The following is a 23,387-nucleotide window of genomic DNA, read 5'->3' as shown; positions in this document are numbered from 1 at the left end:
TCACATTTATGATAGCAAATGACATAGATATGCTCATATTGATAGCTCTCTCGTTGATGCCTTCTGACTTCTTTCGACTGATGTTTCCCCTTCAAGAAAGTGAACAACGGAGCAATTTGTTCAAGGTGCTAATATCCATCTCAACAACATTTCCAAAGAAACGAGAAAGTACGAGCAAGTTGATTGACTCTTCTAAACACCCCAAAATTTTAGGTAACGAATCTGCTAGAGTGACCCCAAGAGACTTTAGAAAGGGTTACCAGGAGATATAAAAGTAGAGCCGAAAATTATTGCTTCTTGTTGTGTACATTTTGTGTTCGAACAAGATGTATCACTTATAGTTTTGCCCCATTGCATCCGTATTTTATTTATCTGAAATTAAACATAGTTGACTTTGATCATTTTTCCCACTTTTCGTGATTCTTAATACAGTATTATTTGTTCTCTTCTTTGCTACTGTAAATTTCTTTGCTGCATCGATTAATTATAACTTCATCCATTCTAACGTTAGGCTATTAGGAGATGGACTTGTCACAAAATTGGTCCATTTACGTCACCAGTTCCCATCGTATTTCTAAGTCTTAACTGTTAATTCATTTACATGTGACAGCAGGATAGATAGTAAGTTCACACTTCTGAGATTGTAAAATGACTTTAACGCCGAGAACGATTAAACATTTAAAATCACATAAGAAGGTCAAATTTTCCGTTAGTTATTAATGGATATACAATTAAGAATCCATCCGACATGACAATTCTCGAGATTACATGCCTTTGGAAGAGCGCTTTTCTAAAATTTTATATAAATCTTGATAAAATTATTTATACTGGAATTACTTATTAAGCACGAAACATAAAATAAATATTATTTATATATGCAAGAAGCAAAAGAAAATAGATAATATTTAGACATGTAAGAAACTGATTGGTCAATTGTAAGTAGAACATTGTAATATAAAAGAAAAAATTCTTTATGCATATTTAAAGATAATACGTAAGTTCGTAGAGACATTTAGAAATTTTCACTAAATTCTTTATTTATTTAAGGATAATACATAAGTTTCTAGAGTCATTTAGAATTTTTCGATGTCAGTAATTTGAAGAAATACAGAACTGCCCTCGTCGGAATTCGAATACCGGGCCTCCTGAGCACACGTCGAACGTGCTTCCAGTAACACCCCAAAGGCATTCGGAAAGGAGGGAGAAAATACCTTATACATTATAAGAAACACAACGTTAAGTGTTACACTAGCCTCTACATTTGTAAATATAACAAAATGAAGCTCAATTAAAAAATGTTTAATCTAAAAATATGCAAGTAACATTAGATACTTAAAGTAATTCACAAAAATGTAAAAGAAATAAGAACACAGAAATGCACTGAGCTAAGAAATTGTAAAAATGTTTTAAACATTTAGAAAGTAACATATCACTATTTTAGTAAAAGATCCTTCATACAGAAGTGACGGTAAATATACTAAAATTCTTCCATATCTTGAAGCAAAGAAATATAGGCTTTGATATCACATTACGGGACATTCACCTTTTTCCACATCTTAGGATAGATATATAACGCGCATAAAGTGTTAACATGTTATATATAATATGATTTGGTTTATAGATCATACCAAATGCCCTTTATAAGCCAACTTTTATATATCACGAGTACAAGTGCTTAATAGTTCATAACCATTTTATTGCTTATTTTACTTGAGAGAGGAAATATATTTAGGTAGATGAAAATTTCTTACTGCATTGTACAGGGGATCTCTAAAGGTCGTTGCCAAACTTAACATGTTGATCTGCCATACCGTGACAAACAAGATTTACATAGGAGCTTGTGTCCGCTAGAGGGCAGAGTTCGCAGGCTTGTGGGAGAATGGGAAGCGCTTAGAGAGGACATTGCAGAAGAAGGATAAAATCGGTCTACTAAACTCAGAATTGCTCGATATGCGTTACCTGTATGGTGTAGCGGATAGAAATGGAGAAGCCGCGGTAAAGATGTACTTTGAGCGCCTTCCAAGCAGACATCAAGCAAGTCGAGTTTTGTTTGAACAACTGCATGACAGATTGCGTGAGGCAGGAGCTTTCTAAGTATGCAACCGCATCGGTTGAGAACGCACTACACGCACACCTATCGTAGAGGAAGCTGTGCTATGAGAATTTGAAACGAACCCGCAATTATGTATCCGAGCAACCGAACGCGTTTTGCGTGTACATCGTTCCAACGTTAAAAGCATACTGCGCTACACACCACCACGTTAATATGAAGACACGCTACACCCCTACCACGCCCAATCAATACAGGCATTATGCGATGACGATTATCCTGAACGCGTTGCATTCGCAGTCTGTATTTGCATAAACGGGTCGCACAGCCGGATTTTCAAATTGTGGATTTAGTTTCCGGATAAAGCCTCATTTACACGGGACAGTGTCCTGATCCTGTGCAACAGGCACGTATTGAGCGCATAAAAACCCAAGGTGCACACGTGCCCATGGAAGTCAACAACGTGGCCCCATAAGCATTTGGGCTGGTAATATCGGAGACATGTTAATTTACGTTTACCTACTGCCTCAACACCTCGACTGGAAGACCTATTGTAGTACTTGTTTAGATAGAGTGTTGCCTTATCTGATGGTTGACGTTCCAGAAGCGACACGTCGTAACATTTGGTTTCAGCATTAAGGAGCGCTGGCACATTTTAGTAGCACTGTGTGAGAGCACCTTAACAGGACATATCCTGATCGTTGAATTGGCAAAGGTGGACCAGTCGCATGACCATCGCGATCCCTCGACGTGACTATCTTGGATTTCTACCTGTGCGGATAATGAAGTCTATGGTGTACAAGACGACCTAACATCGGACTTGGATCTCGTCTCCAGAATCGTGGAAGCGTTGGTACGTATCCGTGACACACCTTCACGTGCCTGAACAGGCACGTGAATCTATGCGTCAACGCTATGAAGCATGCATTGCGGCGAATGGAAGGAATTTTTAACATCTGTGATTTAACCATGTTCTTTAATAAAAGTCATATTAACACCTCTTCCTCCTCCTCTACGCCTGCAAACATTGCCTTTTAGCGGTCTCCGTTCTCATTTTTGGACACAAGTTCCCATATAAGTCTTGTTTTTCATAGTATGACAGACCAGCATGTCAAGTTTGGTAATGACATTTTGAGGTACCTTTGAGGTAGATACTCTGTATAAAAAGCTCAGATCTTTCCACATGTCACTGCATTTACATTTATGGCAATAAAACTAGTATGTAAAATGCATTTGATTTGCGTTTTATGTCATCGCACTAAACATGCAGACATAAAATGATTAAGAAAATCTTAATTAACAAAATTATCATATTTAATCGACGTACATTATAATCGGAATCCCACTAAAATACATTGTTAAAAATTTAAAAGACTTTATAAATTCCAATCAATTTGAAATTTAAAAAAACGGAAAATATATATACAGGGGTTGGACAAAAATATGGAAACACCTTTAAAAAAACATGTTTCTTTACTTAATATGGTGTAGGAAACCCGTTGGCATCAAAAACAGCTTGCAGTCTTCTCGGAATGGATAAATACAGTTCCTGTATGTTTGCAAGGGAATATTATACCATTCTTCCTGCAAAACGGTGGCAAGTTCAGATAACGATGTTGGCGGTGGATAACGAGAACGCACTTTCGGTTCCAATGTAGACCACAAAGGTTAGATAATATTCAGGTCTGGTGACTGTGGTGGCCAGGGAAGATGGGACAACTCATCCTCGTGCTCAGAAAACCAGTCCTGGACAATGTGAGCTGTGTGAACAGGGGCTTTGTCGTCTTGTAAGACACCATCACCATCGGGGAACAAAGTTTGTACCATGGGATGAACTTGATCGGCCAAAATGTTCACATAAGTCTTGGCAGTCCTGTGCCCTGACACAGTTATCATGGGGCTAGCAGAGAACCACGATATGGCTGCCCAAACCATAACAGAAACCCCGCCATGTTTCACTCTTGGCAACAAGCAGTCTGTATAATAAGCTTGAGATGGCGTTCTCCAGACATAAACTCGGCCAGAAGTGGGAAACAATGTGCAAGAAGACTCGTCAGACCATATTACTCGCTTCCACTGCTCTATAGTCCAGGGTTTATGTCTTAAACACCACCTTTTCCTGTTACAGGCATTAGCATCACTGATGAGTGGCTTCTCAATTGCAGCACGGCCAGCAATTCCCTGTTTATGAAGCTCCCTTCTAATTGTTTTGGTACTCACAGGGTTCGGTAACACAGCATTTATTTCAGCAGTAACTTTTGCAGCTGTGGTCTTCTTATTTTTCGTCACAATTGCCCTTAATGATCGTCTGTCACGATCACTCAGGACACACTTTCGTCCGCGCTGTGATTTAGCAGATGATGTTTTTCCGCTTTTCAAATATGCGGAATAAATCTTCGATACAGTACCTCTTGAAACACTAAACACCTCGGCTACCTTGCTTACGGAAGCACCTACCATACGTTCTCCAACAATTTGCTCACGTTCGAAGTCTGTTAACTCTGACATAATGCAATGACAACCTCACATAACAGTACTCCGACAACAACTGAACTGTTTAGCACATTTACGAAGTTGTATAGGTGACGTCAGTAGTTAAAAACGCCAGCGCCACCTACATATTTCATTAAAACCAATCTTTCTTTTCGAACATGAATTTCACAAGGTGTTTCCATATTTTTGTCCATCCACTGTACCTTAAATAAAACATTTTAATTTCTTATAATTTAAGGCATATTTATTTTTAGATAGCATGTATCAGCCCTGCTGATATTAATCATGAAGAAACGCTCTCTACTCTGCGGTATGGTAAGAAATTTTTTAATTACATCTCCTAGAACATATTATCTTGAGCTTCTGAAATAATAATTTAGAATGATTCTTTTAGCTGATCGAGCCAAACAAATCAAAACCGTTGCTACCATCAATGAAGATCCAACAGAAATTCTCATTCGGGAGCTGAGGGCAGAAAATGATAAACTTAAAAAGATGTTAGAAAGAGGTGTGATGAATGTGCCTATCAAACCTGGAATGACAGATGATGGTAAGAGCTTTCAAAGTCTAAGTTCTGCTAAGAAATTATATAAATTATTATAAATACAATTACACAGTATAGTCATAAAATTTTATTTAATCAATTTATGAATTTTGGGTACGTGATTAGAAATGATAATGTGCCATACACACGGTTTAAATTTTATGAAGCAAGGTATATTCGTAAATAAAAGTATACTTAATAAAATTAAAATATTATGATATTTCTTTGGAAATAATATACAGGGTGTTTCAGAACTATTGTTCAGAAATTCATGTGGAGGTCTGACACACGATAACAAGCAATAATTATATACGAAAAGTGGGTCACATGTGCAACCCGACGAGCTGAACGTCTTGAAAGACAGAGAGACCCCAAGATAGACTGTAAATACTGCGGATTTATTTAGGTATTTTAAAGGGACTATTTGAGAAGCCTAGTTTATGAAACAAGACTTAGACTTGATGGCACACGTCGTTGCTGTAGGTGGTGCTGTAGATGAGGTCGCAATTTCGAACGCCTGCTTTAAGAGTTTCATTTCAAATACCACTGTTGTGTTGTAAACTCTTTTGTGTCGAATAAATCCTCATGTTTTGTTGCCTGTCTTAAGTCCCTGTCTCTGTCTTCGTGGGCGTGTAGCGTTTGCGCATGCGCTTGCCTCTGTCTTTGTGGACGTGTAGCGTTTACACATGCGACCTTGTGTTCCTCTATGATTACTGCCTGTTATCCTGTTCCAGACCTCTATGTACATATCCGAAGAATAGTTCTGAAAATCCCTATATAATGTTAAATGTTTAAAAATATATATGTATGTAACGAAAGTGCAAAATTAAAACCAGACTAGTATTACTTCCTTATGCGAAGTATAAAGGAAGTATTGTAATCGCGAAAAGTTTCAGGCAGCATATTTCAACGAAAATATCCATTTTGACCGCTATCGAATGCAATTTAACGATGTTTTTGCGTGATATCTGTGCTTAAGGACAGAATAAAAGACTCGTTTCCTCCAAAAAAATTATAAAACTGCTTTAAAATTAATTCTGAAGAGAATTTTTCGTGACGTCTGTACAAACGTATGTATCTCGCATAAGTCAAAAACGAGTAGCCTCAGAACGTTGAAATTTTGTATATAGGACTACTATAACATGTAGATGTGCACCTCGTATTTTGGTTGCAATCGGCCGCAACAAACGTATATAAATATATTTATTTATATTGCCACTCTGTAACCCGGCTCAGTGATCTGTTTCTTTACTCGTATATGTTTGTAAATTGTACATTTTTTGCTTTAAAAATCATTGAATTATGTTGTTCTTATCTTCCGGTTACGGTTTTTATGACTTTAGTAAATTTGTATGGAATATTTTTAGAATTATCAACAATTTTAAAGTTGTTTAAGTGCCACTAAGCCTAATAATTGTTTTGATGGCGGCTATTGCCTGTTCACATTTGAAACAACAGACTAGTGGATTTGTTGCCAATCTAGAGAAACTTAGCTTCGCAACAACAAAGATAATGCCTTCATTTATTATTGCCAATTAAATCATGCTTAATCATTTCTGGAAATTTTTCGAGGAAATAAGTGCTTAAGATTTACTTCGTAATTTTTAATATAGATATTTTGAGTTTTTATGTATTTTTGCAAGTGAGAACTGAATTAATTGAATAAGAAATACTCAATCGTTTGTGAAAAACTGTTTCTTTTTTGTTTTGTTTGCTTAATTTCTTTTATACATCCTTCTAGCTTTATTATAGTATTTGAATAGAACATATGGAAACGATTAGATAATTCTGTTCTTTAAATTATATAAATTTTTGTGCATTCTGAGTTATAATACGAACGAAATATAATACTGTTAAGTGAATCTAGCGCCAGAGTGTCGCTATGGTAAACAAATACTAGAGTGAATATTAAAGAATGCATTTATTCTATTGTGGTTTATGTGCTGTCGGAGAAGTAGATTTAATTCAATTCAATAAGTTTAAATGAAATGCAAGAAAAAATGCGTATAATTTAATATTCCGTACAAGAAAGTCATGTGGTGTAGACATCAGATTTTTTTTTATTTAAAATAAAGCATTAAATGTGTAATTTAATACAAAAAAGTTAATGTAAGGTCTCCTTAAAAAACGTTACTGCCAATCAATGAAGTTATCATATGAAAGCAAAATCAATAATATTTGATTTAACTTAACTTAAAATAAAGATATCGTTTTAAAGATACGAAGTTGTATGATATAAGAAATTATATGATGTAAGAAATACGTATACGTTTATATCTTTAAAACCAGAAATTGTTTTGTATGGGAATTCGTCCCAAATATTAAAAGTGGTATCGGTATTTATTAAAAATTTTGAAATACGAAGTTAATGAACAACAGAAAGATCAACTGAAATTTTCTTCGATAGATAGAACGTGTGGCAGGTATTACAAATCAGTTCACTGCTTTCTTAAGTAAATACCAATAAGTCATTATACTATGCAAAATATAGAGGTGAGCTCGAATGTTCTTTCATAAGTCTTGGTTGCTTCCAAAATTCTACTGTAGTTTACATACAGTAGGATTTTAGTGGAATTACAGTAGAACTATAGTGGATGGTTAAGCTTATTCCTAACCTAATACCTTCTAAGACGTCAAAACTAACTTTGGACTGCTTATCCTCATATCTAACGGTTGATCCAGAGGTTACTTGCAGAGATGAACAACCTACCGCCTAACACTTCTTAGCTCCTAACACACAAGATAGGAGTCAAGTTAAAATCTAAGGCGAACGTTATTAGTGACGACGTGTTGAGTAATGCAATTGAGTTGAGTAATGAAGGAGCTAAATTTTCAAACTTCTTGTCAACTTACAAATATACCTACTACAGTTAAGACACAATAACAAGCCCAACAAATACTAATTCAGAAGTCAAACAACAAAAATCAGCGTTAGTTTGAAAATATGATGATTTTTGTTGTTTGAATTCTGTAATAGCTACTACAGTTTAGAAAAATTACAGCAACAAAACTTTCCCAAAATATGAGACGCTCTACCATAGAAATGAAACTAGATAACTTTCTAACACTTAACCATACTCTGCAAAACCCACAGTAGCTCTAATTACTGCTCAGCGAGCAGATTCTGCAGTAAGACGACAGTACCCTGGGAACAGCAAGTTCCAGATTGTTTGATTAAGTTTCACCTGCTGCTTGAGACAAAGAATATTGGAAATAAACATAAATGTCAGTAAAATTTTAATTACAAATTTCACATTTCTTTTTTTTTTTAAGCGAGAGCAGTCTCTGATCGATTACTTTTCGCATTTTAATGAGAGATAGGTAATCTTTACATTTTGGCAGATAGGGCGGGGGAAATGGGACTATTCGCTGTAGCCGTTGGACCGTTTCCCCGTGATATACAGTGGATGGACAAAAATATGGAAACACCTTGTGAAATGCATGTTTGAAAAGAAAGATTGATTTTAATGAAATATGTAGGTGGCGCTGGCGTTTTTGACTACTGACGCCACCTATACAACTTCGTAAATGTGCTAAACAGTTCAGTTGATGTCGGAGTACTGTTATGTGAGGTTGTCATTGCATTATGTCAGAGTTAACAGACTTCGAACGTGGGTAAATTGTTGGAGCACGTATAGTAGGTGCTTCCGTAAGCAAGGTGGCCGAGGTGTTTAGTGTTTCAAGAGGTACTGTATCGAAGTTTTATTCCGCATATTTGAAAAGCGGAAAAACATCATCTGCTAAATCACAGCGCGGACGAAAGTGTGTCCTGAGTGATCGTGACAGACGATCATTAAGGGCAATTGTGACGAAAAATAAGAAGACCACAGCTGCAAAAGTTACTGCTAAAATGAATGTTGTGTTACCGAACCCTGTGAGTACCAAAACAATTAGAAGGGAGCTTCATTAAACAGGGAATTGCTGGCCGTGCTGCAATTGAGAAGCCACTCATCAGTGATGCTAATGCCCGTAACAGGAAAAGGTGGTGTTTAAGTCATAAAGCCTGGACTATAGAGCAGTGGGAGCGAGTAATATGGTCTGACGAGTCTTCTTTCACATTGTTTCCCATTTCTGGCCGAGTTTACGTCTGGAGAACTCCATCTCAAGCCTATAATACAGACTGCTTGTTGCCAAGAGTGAAACATGGCGGGGGTCTGTTATGGTTTGGGCAGCCATATCGTAGTTCTCTGCTAGCCCCATGATAACTGTATCAGGGCACATGACTGCCAAGACTTATGTGAACATTTTGGCCGATCAAGTTCATCCCATGGTACAAACTTTGTTCCCCGATGGTGATGGTGTCTTCCAAGACGACAAAGCCCCTGTTCACACAGCTCACATTGTCCAGCACTGGTTTTCTGAGCACGAGGATGAGTTGTCCCATCTTCCCTGGCCACCACAGTCACCAGACCTGAATATTATCTAACCTTTGTGGTCTACATTGGAACGGAAAGTGCGTTCTCGTTATCCACCGCCAACATCGTTATCTGAACTTGCCACCGTTTTGCAGGAAGAATGGTATAATATTCCCTTGGCAAACATACAGAAACTGTATTTATCCATTCCGAGAAGACTGCAAGCTGTTTTGGATGCCAACGGGTTTTCTACACCATATTAAGCAAAGAAACATGTTTTTTTTAAAGGTGTTTCCATATTTTTGTCCAACCCCTGTAGCTTGCCGTGTTATATTAAGTTGATTTAAATTAATAACTCTGTTTAGTTTAATAATTTAATTTAATTTAACAAGCATTTTATATAAAATTTTATACAAGATGATATATAAAGGGTTTTTATCTATAGTTTTATACAAATACACCGTTACACATGACTTATTAATTTTAAGAGAGTAATGTGCTGGCAAGATTCCAAAGTAATTCCGTTTTGCCTTCACATTTTATAAAAATGTAAATTTCCTGCTTGTATGAGTGATTTCTCTGAACTAGGCGATTAAAATTTCAAGAAACTTTGGCGAATTATGTAAATATTGTAATCGCATAATTTTAAAATTGATAATATATCTTCTGTTATATCAGAAGTTTATCCCCAGTTCTCTTTGATATTGACATAATTTTCCAACTATCTATGTGTAATTTTTTTATATCTCAGAAATAACTATATATGTTACAAGCAACCTTTATTAAGTATACGAAAGGTAAATGGATTTATTAAATTAAGTAAATTTAACACGAATATAATACGGCAAGATATAATATAGTCATATAAAGAAAAATATGTCTTGACGGCGAAACATCCAGACGGCGAAACGACCAGCCGACGAAACGGCGACGGTGAAAAGTCCTAGACCCGGGGTGGAGGTATTTGTAGATTCGTTCCTCTTAATGTCCACATTCCTGAAAACCAACTGTAGCAATTATGGCGTTCTGTCTTTCTCCCCTTAAAGGCTTTGATTCAATTTAATGACGCTATGTAGTATTCAAAATAATTCCAGCAATTTTATTCCTAGCATGAGTTGATGCAAAAGACACAACTAAATAGAAAGTGATATGAGCACTATACAAATTGCCCCAATATAAATAAGGTGAGGACAAGTCTGATGAAGCCTGATGTTATATGCCTAATCTTCCTGTTGAAAAACTTTTAAACCAGTGAATTTCAGACTCGTTTCCTTCTTTTAAATCTTTTTATATTTCTAACAAGATTAAAATTTAATATGTTTTTCGCTAACTAGTGCGTAGTAGATTTCAAGCCCTTACTAACCTGTGTGAAATAATTCATTTCTAATCATAGCATGTTAAACTCACATTCTTGAAATGACGGTACATCTTTATACCTAATCCATTCACGCTTAGATTATTAAGCTTTAATTTTATTACGAATAAAAGTAAGATAATACGTGATTTGTTACATTTCAAGACTTTTTCTTACTTTTTCAGAGGTCGTGAAACACAGAAGCAGGTGGGAAGAAGAAATGAAAGCAGCCATGGCTGAAAATGAAAGAGAATTACAACAAATTAAACAGACATACGAAGAGAAATTACGATTAGCCCGCCAAGCTCAAAAAGCGGTGAGTCAAAAGAGATTTCTGCTTATAAATTTAAGCTTTTCGGCCAAAATAATCATAATTTTAGCTCTACTAAAAATATAACTCGTCAGGATGTTTTCACTCTGCACTTCTTCCAACTAGCGCAACTAGATGATATTTGTCAGAATTTCATCATTCTATTATCGACCTTCTCATTTGAGTAAAGAGTAATTTATTGAAGCTTACAGCGTACATATAATTATAATTTTTCGCACCTTTAAAAAAATTAGAAAATGTCTTTTAAATTCCATTTACATGCATATAATAGACATTAAATGCAAAAGAAGAAGTGAGTAGCTTAAGATACTCTATATAAGCAACATTTTGAATGTTACTTCTAAGGCCTTATTTAAAAAAAAAATGCAAATGCGTTTATAGCCTAAAAGTATTGACTTTAATACTTTAATACAGATTTAATAATTTTCTTGTTAAATGCTTCCTTATAATTTTCTCCCCTAATTTCAAATCTATCATGTACATTTCCATCACCAGGATAATTCAATAATCGCATGAAGGAAAGCAATAGCAACTATAATAGTTAGGAAGAATGATTTCATGTTACAAAAGAAACTGTGTGTGATAGGAAATATTCTGATTGCACTTTTATAAAGAGCACACGAAAATACTTAAGAATGCATGAATTATGTATTTCGCAAACTCGTTTCTTTTCCAATAGTTCTCATATAAATCAGCACATGAAGTGCATCAAAATCAGCTAGTGCGTTTAAGAAATCCTATATTTAACACTCTAAGCGGCCAGGATTTTCGCTAAGAAAATGCAAATTTCCCAAAACTACTATGAGAACAAGTTATTTTTTTTAGTTTAATGTAAAAACTCTCATGGTATTTCATACCTGGATTTGTTTTATTTTGATATATTGTTTTAATTTCTTTGGCATATATTAATATGCACGTATATATACGTTCTTACAGATATCACAAAAAATATTCTAGGCCGTATATATACGGCGTCGCCGCTTGAGGATTATGTGTATTCAAGTGAAACTGTGTTTGTTATAGATTTTTTAGATTTCAAACATAAGTGTAAATATTTTCATTTGACAGCATTACATGAAAAAAATAAAAGAAACATAACGATAAAAATGAGGAAACATAATTTTAATATTATAAAAATGTCTGCAGGTGAAAGAAATATTTTGAAAGGAATAATTCCGTCTTCGTAAAGCTCATACAATAGAGTATAAAACAAGGATAAATTATGCACTTAATAAAATGACCGCTAACGAGTGTTATTTATATTTGACCTTAATTTCATTAACTCTGTTGTGCATGCAGAAAGGAACTATGGCATAAAGAATACTTATACACTGATGAAACTTCCATCGTAGAAATTATCCACGGATAAATAAAATATATATATGGATGCTGAAATTATTTTAAAAGCACAAAAATTATGAATTTAGTGCAAATATTACAAGAGGTTATTGAACTTACAAAGGGGAAGCCTGAATTTTCTGCGAAATCTTGTGAAAGTTTTGTATGCATCACATAAGATTCAACTTGACAATTAATTTCGTAACCATGTTTCCAAACTCTTGATATGGTCATTCTGTTGCACTTGAATTGATTTCAGCTAAATTAATTGCACCTTTCGGCAACTTTTTCTTAGGAACTCTTTATTTTCACGTTACTTTTACAATGTATTGATAATCAATTGAAATAAAACAATTGATTTCGATTAGTGGATCAATTTAGAAAAATAGTTATAATTCGCAGTAATTACGCTAACCTAAAATTTGAAAGATGTGTTAAAGCAAATACAGTGGAACCTCGAAATACGAATTTAATTCGTTCCAGAGGGCTCGTATAGGAATTTCTCGTATCTAGAAACAAACTTCCCCACTGAAAATAATGGAAATCCACTTAATCCGTTCCGCACCAAAAATATCAACATGAAAATAATTTTTTCTATTAATTAACACTGGTAAACAATATAACCGTAGTTTGCCTTTATGATAGCTTACGACACCGAACGCCTTTTAACTGCTTCTCGTCAATCACCACCAACAACAGTTTCTCAACATCTTCTAGGAGTTTTAGATGGTTCTTGAAAGTAACGGTAACCTCTTTGGCTACATAAAGTTTCTTAATTTCTTCTTGTTTCTTCAGAAAAGTGTAGATAGTCGATGTCGAAAGGCCGTAAGTCTTCGTCAATTCCGTCACTTATACTACGCTTGCATTTACCTATGATTTCTTTCTTAATTTCAACAGCCACGGCCATGGCTTCCTTATTTTTCTTTGCCGCACTATCTGAGGCAACAACCTTCTTCGAAAGCATCGTGAAATAATTATGTTCACGATAAATGTAATAAACAATTAACTTACAAGCGTACAAATACGTAGATCAAAGAACACTGAGTGATCTGAAGAGGGGATTTCCAGAGTCGAGCCGGATCGCGAAATGGCGTTATGCATATCAACAGCCTGCTCATTGCCCAGACGAATTTTTTGCTCATACTTTCCTCGTATTTCTATTTTCTCGTATATAGAGGTGCTTGTGTCTCGAGGTTTCACTGTACCAGATGACATGAAACATTGATTTTGACTGAAGGTTTCATAATTTTGAACTCCAATATAACTTACAACTGCATTCGCCGATCTCTTTTAAATATTCTCTTTGTACCATTATTATGGGATATGGGTGATTAAAATAATAATATTTAATTACCATTTTGTAAAATATGCAGATTTAAAATCAGAAGAGAAATAATTATTTTTCTCACACAGAGAACAGTATATGGTGGTTAAATTGAATCAGATAACCGAAATTAATCGCATTTAAGAAAAACAATCTCACATCAAGAGTTGATCACACTTGGGAACAACCTTCATTTTTTGTGAGTGAAAATAAATAGGAGGTGAAAATGAAAAACAAGAATTCAAACTCGCATCGCCGCAAAGAATAATGAAAATAAAACTTTTATAGGAAGAATTTTACATTTAAATTCCGTTTAAAATAAAATTTTAGAACCAAACCCGTAATTGAAATTATATTATTACTAAATTTAAAGGAAAAACATAAACAACTTGTTAAAAACAATAAATAATAATAATAAACAATCACGGTAGGAAAACAAATTATTACACGAAAAGCAGGCTTATTCATACAAAATGTATGTTTCTTCCTCTTTAGTTTTAAAAATAATGCTTATTTTGTAAATTCTTCTAATGATTAACTCATTTCATTGCAGGATGAAAACAGAGCGAAACTTGAAGAACTTAAAAAGCAGCATCCTCATCTTTCAAATCTTAATTTTGATCCTCAACTGTCTGGAAAAATTCTACACATTTTAAATAAGGGAGCAAATACTATTGGAAAAGAAGATAACTCTGATATTATACTCTTAGGGCCTAGGTATGAGCATAGAATAACACATTTATTTCCTGAATTCCAAGTGTATCGATTTAATATAGCACTGAATATTTCTAGACAAAAATCATTGCAAGCTGTATTCATTTCTTGAAATTCTCGCAAATATTTACTGAATAAGGCATCCTTTAAATATACACCACTGCATTATCTCTTATTTTATTTTAATTTTTAAATTCAGAAAAGTCACTTTATACCAAATGCCTTCTTATTTCATATTTGCTTAATCACTGGAAAATGTAAGGACATATTATAAGAAAAGAGGAGAGAAGAACTGGGAAAAGAAAAAAAGAACTTTCTAGAAATTATAATTACCACAAAAACAAATCAAAAAGTGAAACACGTAATATTTCATTTGAATTATTCTAAAATCCTTAGCTTGTGAATATTTCTTGATTGATGGTCCGAGTAATTAAAAAAATGACAGAAAGAGTAATTTTTTTTTAAATAAAAAAAGTATACAGTGACTCAAAATCGCAAGTATCATATTTCATTTCATCCATGATTCTCCACAAAACTAGCGGAAAGTTGAATTTTTTCCCCACATTCATAATCGAAGTAATTCCTTATTGCATGCTTTTTGCTCCGGCTCTCATAATTTTCTCCATATATGAAGTGAATACAAGGCAGTTTCTCTTAGAAAGTTTCAGTTTGTAAATTTGATAACCCTTGTGTGCTTTTCCATATTCAGCTGACTTAAACTAAACTTCATCACTATTTAATGATTAATTTTTATTTAATGCCTTTATGAGTTTAATTCATTTACTTTTGAAATGGAATGATAATCAATTGCGTTTCACAGTTAAAGTTGGAAAAATATTTCAGGTGTCATTAAATCAAGAATTATTTTGTTATCATTAACTAATAGTAATTAAATCAAAGAGAAATCTGCAATATAGTCATCCCCTAATGCACACTGCTATCACAAAAGTGTAGGACAAACTACTTCAGTTCAATCATAAAATGAAAAATATATGAAGTGCATTGGAAAATCCCTATGCTCAAAGTTCATGATAATGTAGCTGTTACAATATTCATTGTGAAAATTCTAAAATAATACACTATATTGTCTCACATCGTAACGATCAATAAATGATATTCTTTCTTTTTATGTGATGTGTTAATAATTGAATTTCATTTCTGTAGCATTCAAGAAAACCATGCCATCATTCATGTACATGATGAAGGGCAGATCATAATTGAGAAAGGTTCTCCAGAAGCAAGGATTCTGCTAAACGGTGATCCAGTCACAAGCCAGTCGGTTTTGAATCACAATGACAGGTTCAGTATCGAAATTAGAATATTATCAATTTTAATACGATTCATTAAATCATATCGAAATTCGCAGGTATGTGTGTATGCTGTATGTAATATTTTTTAATATCTGCATCGCAATGCATGGTGCTTTTCGGGAAACGGAAATTATGAAAACGTACAGATATGTTAACTTGCTTGATTGAATTAAACACGTTAAAAAAGCATATATCAAACTTACTTAAGTATGACTAGCTTGGGGGTTGAGAAATGAACACGAGGTAAGAAATGTAAATTTTGCTTTGCTGTGAATAAAAAGTGAGAAATGTCAAATCAAAAAGAATAATTAGCATATAAAATGTATCATAAAATGAGTATCAATTAATGTTGCTGGAAGAAATGCAATAAAAGTCCTTATCCGACCTTTATTTCCTCAACAGTTTGCTTAAGACGTATCGCACATAGCACAAAACATTTTTGCAATATCATCAAGATGTTCGCGTTTAAAGAGCACATCTTCAGAATATCCTGAAATATCTCCCTAACCTCCTAAACACGTCCTCTAGAGAGCTTAATGTCACGTCCCAGGATATCCTCAGGACATTCAGTTTCAAAAATGTTTTAAATCAAGCAAATGTTCATGCTTGGCTATATTTAAATTTGAAAAATCAGTTTTATAAAAATTATGAAATTTAACTTTTTATGCAGTCTTCCAGTCCCTATATGTAAATTTTAGAAAATGTTTTCCTCATTATAAAAATTTTAAATAATAATAATAATATAATAAAGAAATGTTTGATTCCTGAACGAAACAAATTGATCAGATATTTAATTTCCAAATTTGCAATACTTGATGGCATTTTTGGATCTTGACAGGTCGGTTAGTAAATAAATTAGAATAGCTGGATGTTACTTTTTTTAAATACCATTCGATGATATTCTTTTCTTATTGAACAGTGTGTTCTTTGATTTATAATGTCGTTACAAATGGTATGCCAAAAAAATTGTCAGATAAGTATAATTTAAACGTTTTTAGATGTCATAAATACATTATTCATATTCTCGTGAAATTTCATTCCATATCGTAATTAAAGTTCATTAACTCACACTTAACTAACACACTAACACAATCACTTAAAGGCACGTTTTAGAAATTTCTTTGTTTTTATGTGAGGCAGAGAAAAGGATTCGCCATTTTGCAGCAAAAGGCTATACTCTGCTATTTATCAAAGAACATCTCATTTCCAGGAAAGTCGCTGAATGCGCATTTTTCCAGAATTAGAGTTTGTTAATGATACTTTCACAAGAGCTAAGAAAGACGTGAACTCATGAAGATGCCGCTGTGCTCTCATGGCGTTTGGCTAAGGACACCACCTGTTCTAAATTTAAATATGTGAAAGATAACATCCAATCCAAATTTTTGTAAGTATGAAAAGCACCAATTGTAAAACATATTAAGGTACTCGGAGGGATCCTTGGAGGCCTGGCGGTGTGTTGAGGTCCATATAGTTAGTGCAGTTGGATTATATCCAGATCACCTATGGTTACCCATTGGGTGTCCACTGTACTTCAACCTGACGTGACCTGTGGTAAGCGAGTCGATTGCCATAGACTTGTGAGCGGGCTTCAGATTCCGGAGAGCATATTTCACAAGTGCACATCTGTGTAGTCACCGAGGGAGTGGCTTCTAGGATGAACCAATGAGCATCCAGTAATATTTCTGTCATGTCACATGACCTTTCGCATGTCCGCCACATAATTTTCTGAACAAAATAACTAAAGCATCGTCGATTGCTTCTGAAATTTTGCATTGCGAAGTTAAATCAATTATAGGAATTTCTGAAGATTTCACTGTAAGGATCTTAAGTTTTACTAACGTTTATTTTTATTTTAAATCTTTACTATCACTTCTTATTTTCTACTTCCGGCCAGAATTAAAAGCTTTAACTTATTTATGCAAATTTGTCTGGCGAACGCCAAGTACTTAAGTGTGGCTTTTTGCCAAGCAAGAGAGAGGAAGGAGTTAGTCGAAGCAGGCCGCTTGCCTTAGCAGTATTACTCGGTTGCTGGTTGCCTTCCAGGCCAGAGGTTTAATCCTCTTGTTAATTTTAAACGTATTGTAGTGTTAACAGTTCTCTGTACTACATACGGCTTCCTGTTAATATACGGCCAATCTTCCACGTAGGCCCTTGTTTATTATTCCAAATTTAAGTTAAAGTTTAGTTAATATTTTTATATTCTTACGTTCAGACCACAAGTAGTTGGTCTCTGTATTCCGAAGTACGGAAATTATTGTAAAGAGTGAAAAATAAAGGGTTTCGTATACCCTTCCTGTGTATCTTGTCTACTTCCCACATTTATTGGACATAGCTTTAGTAAGCTCCCTGTTCCGAGTCAGGTTCGTGAATGTTCACAAAGCAAACAAGGCGGAACATTGAACCTGCTTGAATCACTCACTACCTGCTTGAAATAAATGCAAATACATGTTGGATACTTCGCAAAAATATCGATGTGAAATATTACTTAATAAGCGGTAAATAAAATGAAGAAAGAAATATGTGATGAAGACCTGAGCCCAAATGCAATCTTTACATAAAATTATGCGTATGAGAAAAATATTTACACCAATTATATATGTAAATAGAAGTCAGCACTTTTTATTGCAGTCTATATGAAAAAGATATTCTATGATAATAACCAATGCAGAATTTTATTCTAAGTGAACTTTACTAATTTGTATTCGAATATATTTAGTGTGTTAAATTTCACATTTAATAACTGCTAACTCTTAAATGTAGTGTGTACACAAGAATTACTCATGAAACAGAGTGAATTTATTGTATCCACAACGAGTATATTCAATTTATTCACATATCATTTTTAATGTTAACAATGGATATAATCAGATCATATGTATTCTGAATCTTACACTTTAAAATCAAAAGAATTCGAGCACTGAAATAAGAATTAACACTAGATTCATTGTAACACTTTCAGTCATTCTCAGCTCAATTAAAAAAAATATGCACTTGAATTCTTTTAATCCACATAATATGCCGTGAACATCAATCCTAATATTAATGCGTGATAAAAATCGCGAAAGTGAAATGTCAGCCATTAATCAAACTCAAAAAAACGAAAGCACTACGAGATTTTCTACTATTACGCCATATATTTATAACTGCGAAACAAATGCAAATTAAAGCGTAAACAACATAGGCTCACATGCATGAAAATTTAACGTCAAGAGCAATAGCAGCTCATTGGTCCATTTTCGAAACCCCTCCCTCAGTAGCTACGCTGATGTGCACTTGTGAAATATGCTTCCGGAGATGGTATGGTTATTTGAAAGTGCATAAGGTCTTTGAAACATGGAAGCATTTCAAATACTTTCTAGACCATAGATTCCCAACATGTTCTTTATGGATCCCAGGGATCCATTACGACCTGCAAGCGGTTCGTGTTAACAAAAAAAGTATCGTTACATAAGATGTAAATAAGGGTCCCGAAGTCTGGATCGCATTTGTATGAAGAAAATGACGAGAACTTTCATTTATTACTCATTTAAATAGAAGTACGCTGACTGTCAAAAGAATTATGTTTTTTTAATACTACAAGTTTTTACTGTAGTATTAAAAAAAACATAATTCTGTTACAAGTTTTTTAATATTTTTAGAGACTGCTTTAGAGTTTGGGGACGATAAAGATCTCATATTAAAAGAAAATTTAACCGAGTGGAAACTAGACAATGCTTATTTACCAGATTTGTTTACTAAATTTAATAAGTTACCTTGCAATTACAGGATGGAAGTCTAAATTTAGTTTAAAAAAACAACTCCATCATTATAACTTTTCTTCTCAGAATTAACCTACTGAAGCAAAAGATCTGACGGGGGTTCCCAGTTTTCCAATTTGCCACAGACATATTACCAGGATAATGACGTTAGGCTGCTTTTAATATTTAAATGCCCTTCACACAAATGTTAATATCAGGCTTGCGGATGTTTAGACACTGAAAATAGCACAGTGGATTAAACTCCTATGGAAATACCACAGCTGATTATCAATTCATTCGGGACACTCTGAAGAATTGGATGTCATTTTACAAGATCTGATTATAATAAATACTAATGAAGAACTTGAAGTGTAGTTTAAGAAGGATATCAGCAACTCTAGCTTCAGAGCGGCATACATGTTATTTATCCTGCATTATGGACTATCGCAAAAAAGGTTTAGAGCATTAGGTTCATTCCTCCCATTAAAAGCATCGGTTTTTTTTTTGTGTACCTATTTTATGCAAGAATGTTGCGAGATTTGTATTTTGTGCCGATTCGATAACTAAACGTATATGAATAAAACATCACATATTTTTCATTGCAAAACTTCTCTACAGTAAACCCTATCAAATCAACCGTATCAGTAGCTCTGTATCAGCTGTCTAAAACATGGATGAATTTGATGAATTTTTAAAACTTCGGTATAAATGCAGCGTTCCACTCAGTGCAAATTTTTACCTGATATTTCTCACTGGTAAGTAAATTTCGCCTTTGACACGGGATGACATCTCTATACTTTTACCTTTCACGTATGTGTTCTGGCACGCGTTGGATGAAACTTAACCTCAGTTTCATTCTGTTTTTAAGCGATCGATTGTAAACTGCCCTGACTGGTTTTGGAACGACCTCTAATAAGGGATGTACGAAAAACAGGAAATATTGGCAAATGGTCTACGGAAACAAAAAGTTTCAGAACGTCTGAGCGTAGTCTGGAGAACTTGGCAGAAAGAGAGGAGAAATAGAATACCTTTGGATGAGGACATTAGAAAACTCTGCGATGAAGCGGGGAATGCTTGTATTGTCACCTGCAGAGCACCTAATGCTAAAAACAACACTATTATAATTGTCATCTCTTGGACACAATAAAATTCGTGGATCTGTTCTGCTTATCTGTTCAAATTAGGGGGACTGATAACAACATCAACACATGTGAACATACAATGAAATACAGGGACTATTCTTCGGATTATTACTACCGTACGGAAGCAAATTTCCTTCCATAAGGCTATCAGGTTCAGTGTTTCTCTTTACTTGCTTTGGGAACATGCAAAGACCTGACTCGGAACAGGGAGCTTACTGAAGCTATGTTCAATAAATGTGGGAAGTAGACAAGATACACAGGAAGGGTATACGAAACCCTTTATTTTTCACTCTTTACAATAATTTCCGAACTTCGGAATACAGAGACTAACCACTTGTGGTCTGAACGTAAAAATATAAAAATATTAACTAAACTCTAACTTAACTTTGGAATAATAAACAAGGGCCTACGTGGAAGATTGGCCGTATATTAACAGGAAGCCGTATGTAGTACAGAGAACTGTTAACACTACAATACGTTTAAAATTATCAAGAGGATTACACCTCTGGCCTGGAAGGCAACCAGCAACCGAGTAAAACTGCTAAGGCAAGCGGCCTGCTTCGACTAACTCCTTCCTCTCTCTTCCTTGGCAAAAAGCCACAACTTAAGTACTTGGCGTTCGCCAGACAAATTTGCATAAATAAGTTAAAGCTTTTAATTCTGGCCGGAAGTAGAAAATAAGAAGTGATAGTAAAGATTTAAAATAAAATAAACGTTAGTAAAACTTAAGATCCTTACAAGGCAACAAAGAAAATGTTAATATTGAAAATAATATTCGTGATGCTCACTTATTTGCAAAACAATACTTTTCTCCAAATACTTGTGGCTGCCCAGTTTCAGTCGTTTACTTAGCATTCTATAATCTCTCTGTATGAAATTCGGATTTTTTTAAAAATTGTAGAAATATGCTTATTCTGGTACTATTTGCTATTGCTTTCATGTGGAACGAACTAAACTGAACCTCACAATATTTCCTTTTTTGGTAAGCAGGTGGAAGTGTAATTAAAAAGATTATGTCTGAAAATAATGTTTTAATGTAAAAAAATAAAATTCGTTGTAATACTTTTAATTTTAATACTTCTTGAAATACTTTAAAAAATATTTATTATCACACAAAGCTGCTTAAATTTTCGTTTGCTCTAATTCTAGAAAATGTACTTTTAATTTTAATAAGACTTCATGATATAATATTTAGTGTCTTATAGCTGATCTTTTGTTTAACACTAAAAAATATGAAAACTGTTTCATATGAGTTTCTGTTAGTTTTGATAATGATCCAGTATGATACCTAGAGAGCGAAAAAAAAATAATAATCGTTTGCGAAGCAAACAATCTAGTATTTATCACGATAATTGGTTTGTGTTTTTTATATACTACCTTAAAAGTTAAATGATTAGTTAGTTCCAAAATTTCTTTACACTGCATATATGCGAACATGATTAACTTTTATTGAATGTAGACTTTTATTACAGTTTAGAATTATAATTTGCAAAACAAAAGTTCCTTTAAATAATTAAATTCAAGTGCAAAAAAATATATATTTAATCAAATCCAACTTTATAAGATTACAACTTCACATGATTTTACCATATTTTAGAATTATGTTTGGAACGACGCAACTGTATATATATCAAGACAGTGAAAAGGCAACGAGGGGCAGGAAATATCCAGAAATCACTTACGAAATGGCTCAAGAAGAAATAGCTGGAAAAGCTGGAATTAATATTACAGATGATAATTCTAGAGGTAATTCAATTTTAGAGGTAATAAAACGAAATTTAATAGCATAAAATAATTAAATTTAAGAAAACTGTACACCTGTCTACAAAATTAATCCAAGCAGATATCGATATGGAAAAACAGACTAACAGTATTATACTAATAAAGTCTTCTGGTATTTCCGGTAAGTATAAAATATAGTAGCTCAGATGCAATAAAATACAAAAATTGCTAAAGCAGTTATATTCCATTTATGGCCAAAAGTTCATTGCAATAAACATAAATTAAATTTAAAGGTAGATATTTTTTCGAAAGAGTTATAAATGTTTAGCTATTTACAAGATCCTATATACTATGTTCCTTCCAATGGCATAGCTTCTAATTTTAACCCTGCAATGGAGGGGCCGGCGTACAGAGTACGCTAATGCCATCTTTTGGGCTGTAATTTATTGACAACCCCTTCCTGAGCTTCCTCCCTTCCTCTACCCTCCTAGAAACATTTCATGAGTGCAATGCACCTGGTATTTCTGGTCAGTCTGGTTTTCGCCTTCCTTTCGAAATCAGTTATTGTGAACATGTCGCGTAGGCGAACGCAGTACGCCGCTCCTCCAAGTATGTACAGAAAGAATATTGTACCTCCTGAAGATTATTTGCGCGTTTTAGAAGAAGTCTCGGTTGATGAAGACTACGAATATTTGGATAACTCAACTCATGTCGATGAATCGGAAGTCATCGAACATTCTGATCATGAAAGTGACTCAGAAATTGAGGGAAATGTTTCTAAATATCCTCATTTTCCTTCCTCAAACGATGTGTCCGCAACAAATGACGATTTTAGTGATATTGAAAATGACATGACAGATTTAAAATATGAGGTCTTTTTTGTAAAAACAATTTACAAAAAGAAGAAAGTTGGAGGAAAATTTCTGAAAGAAGGAAAGGAAACTTATAAGTGGATTAAAGTTCCCCTCAAGAG

At 34.1% G+C, this 23,387-nt stretch overlaps 1 protein-coding gene across 1 annotated transcript in view; it reads left to right on the top strand.

The window, feature by feature from the left end:
* LOC146995004 (kinesin-like protein KIF28) overlaps positions 1-22,482 on the top strand; it is a 69,079-nt gene extending 46,597 nt beyond the window's left edge. The window contains exons 10-15 of the mRNA XM_085825131.1: positions 4,798-4,858; positions 4,938-5,093; positions 10,982-11,112; positions 14,343-14,506; positions 15,668-15,802; positions 22,290-22,482. Coding sequence (XP_085681257.1) covers positions 4,798-4,858; positions 4,938-5,093; positions 10,982-11,112; positions 14,343-14,506; positions 15,668-15,802; positions 22,290-22,482 — 840 coding nt within the window. The remainder of the gene's footprint in view (positions 1-4,797; positions 4,859-4,937; positions 5,094-10,981; positions 11,113-14,342; positions 14,507-15,667; positions 15,803-22,289) is intronic.
* The last annotated feature ends 905 nt before the right edge of the window (positions 22,483-23,387 follow it).

This window comes from Stegodyphus dumicola, chromosome 10, assembly GCF_044657685.1.
Source record: "Stegodyphus dumicola isolate Sdum_Otavi_A_Nest chromosome 10, ASM4465768v1".
In the NCBI taxonomy this organism is placed as follows: domain Eukaryota; kingdom Metazoa; phylum Arthropoda; class Arachnida; order Araneae; family Eresidae; genus Stegodyphus; species Stegodyphus dumicola.
This window is presented reverse-complemented; position numbering and strand designations above follow the sequence as displayed.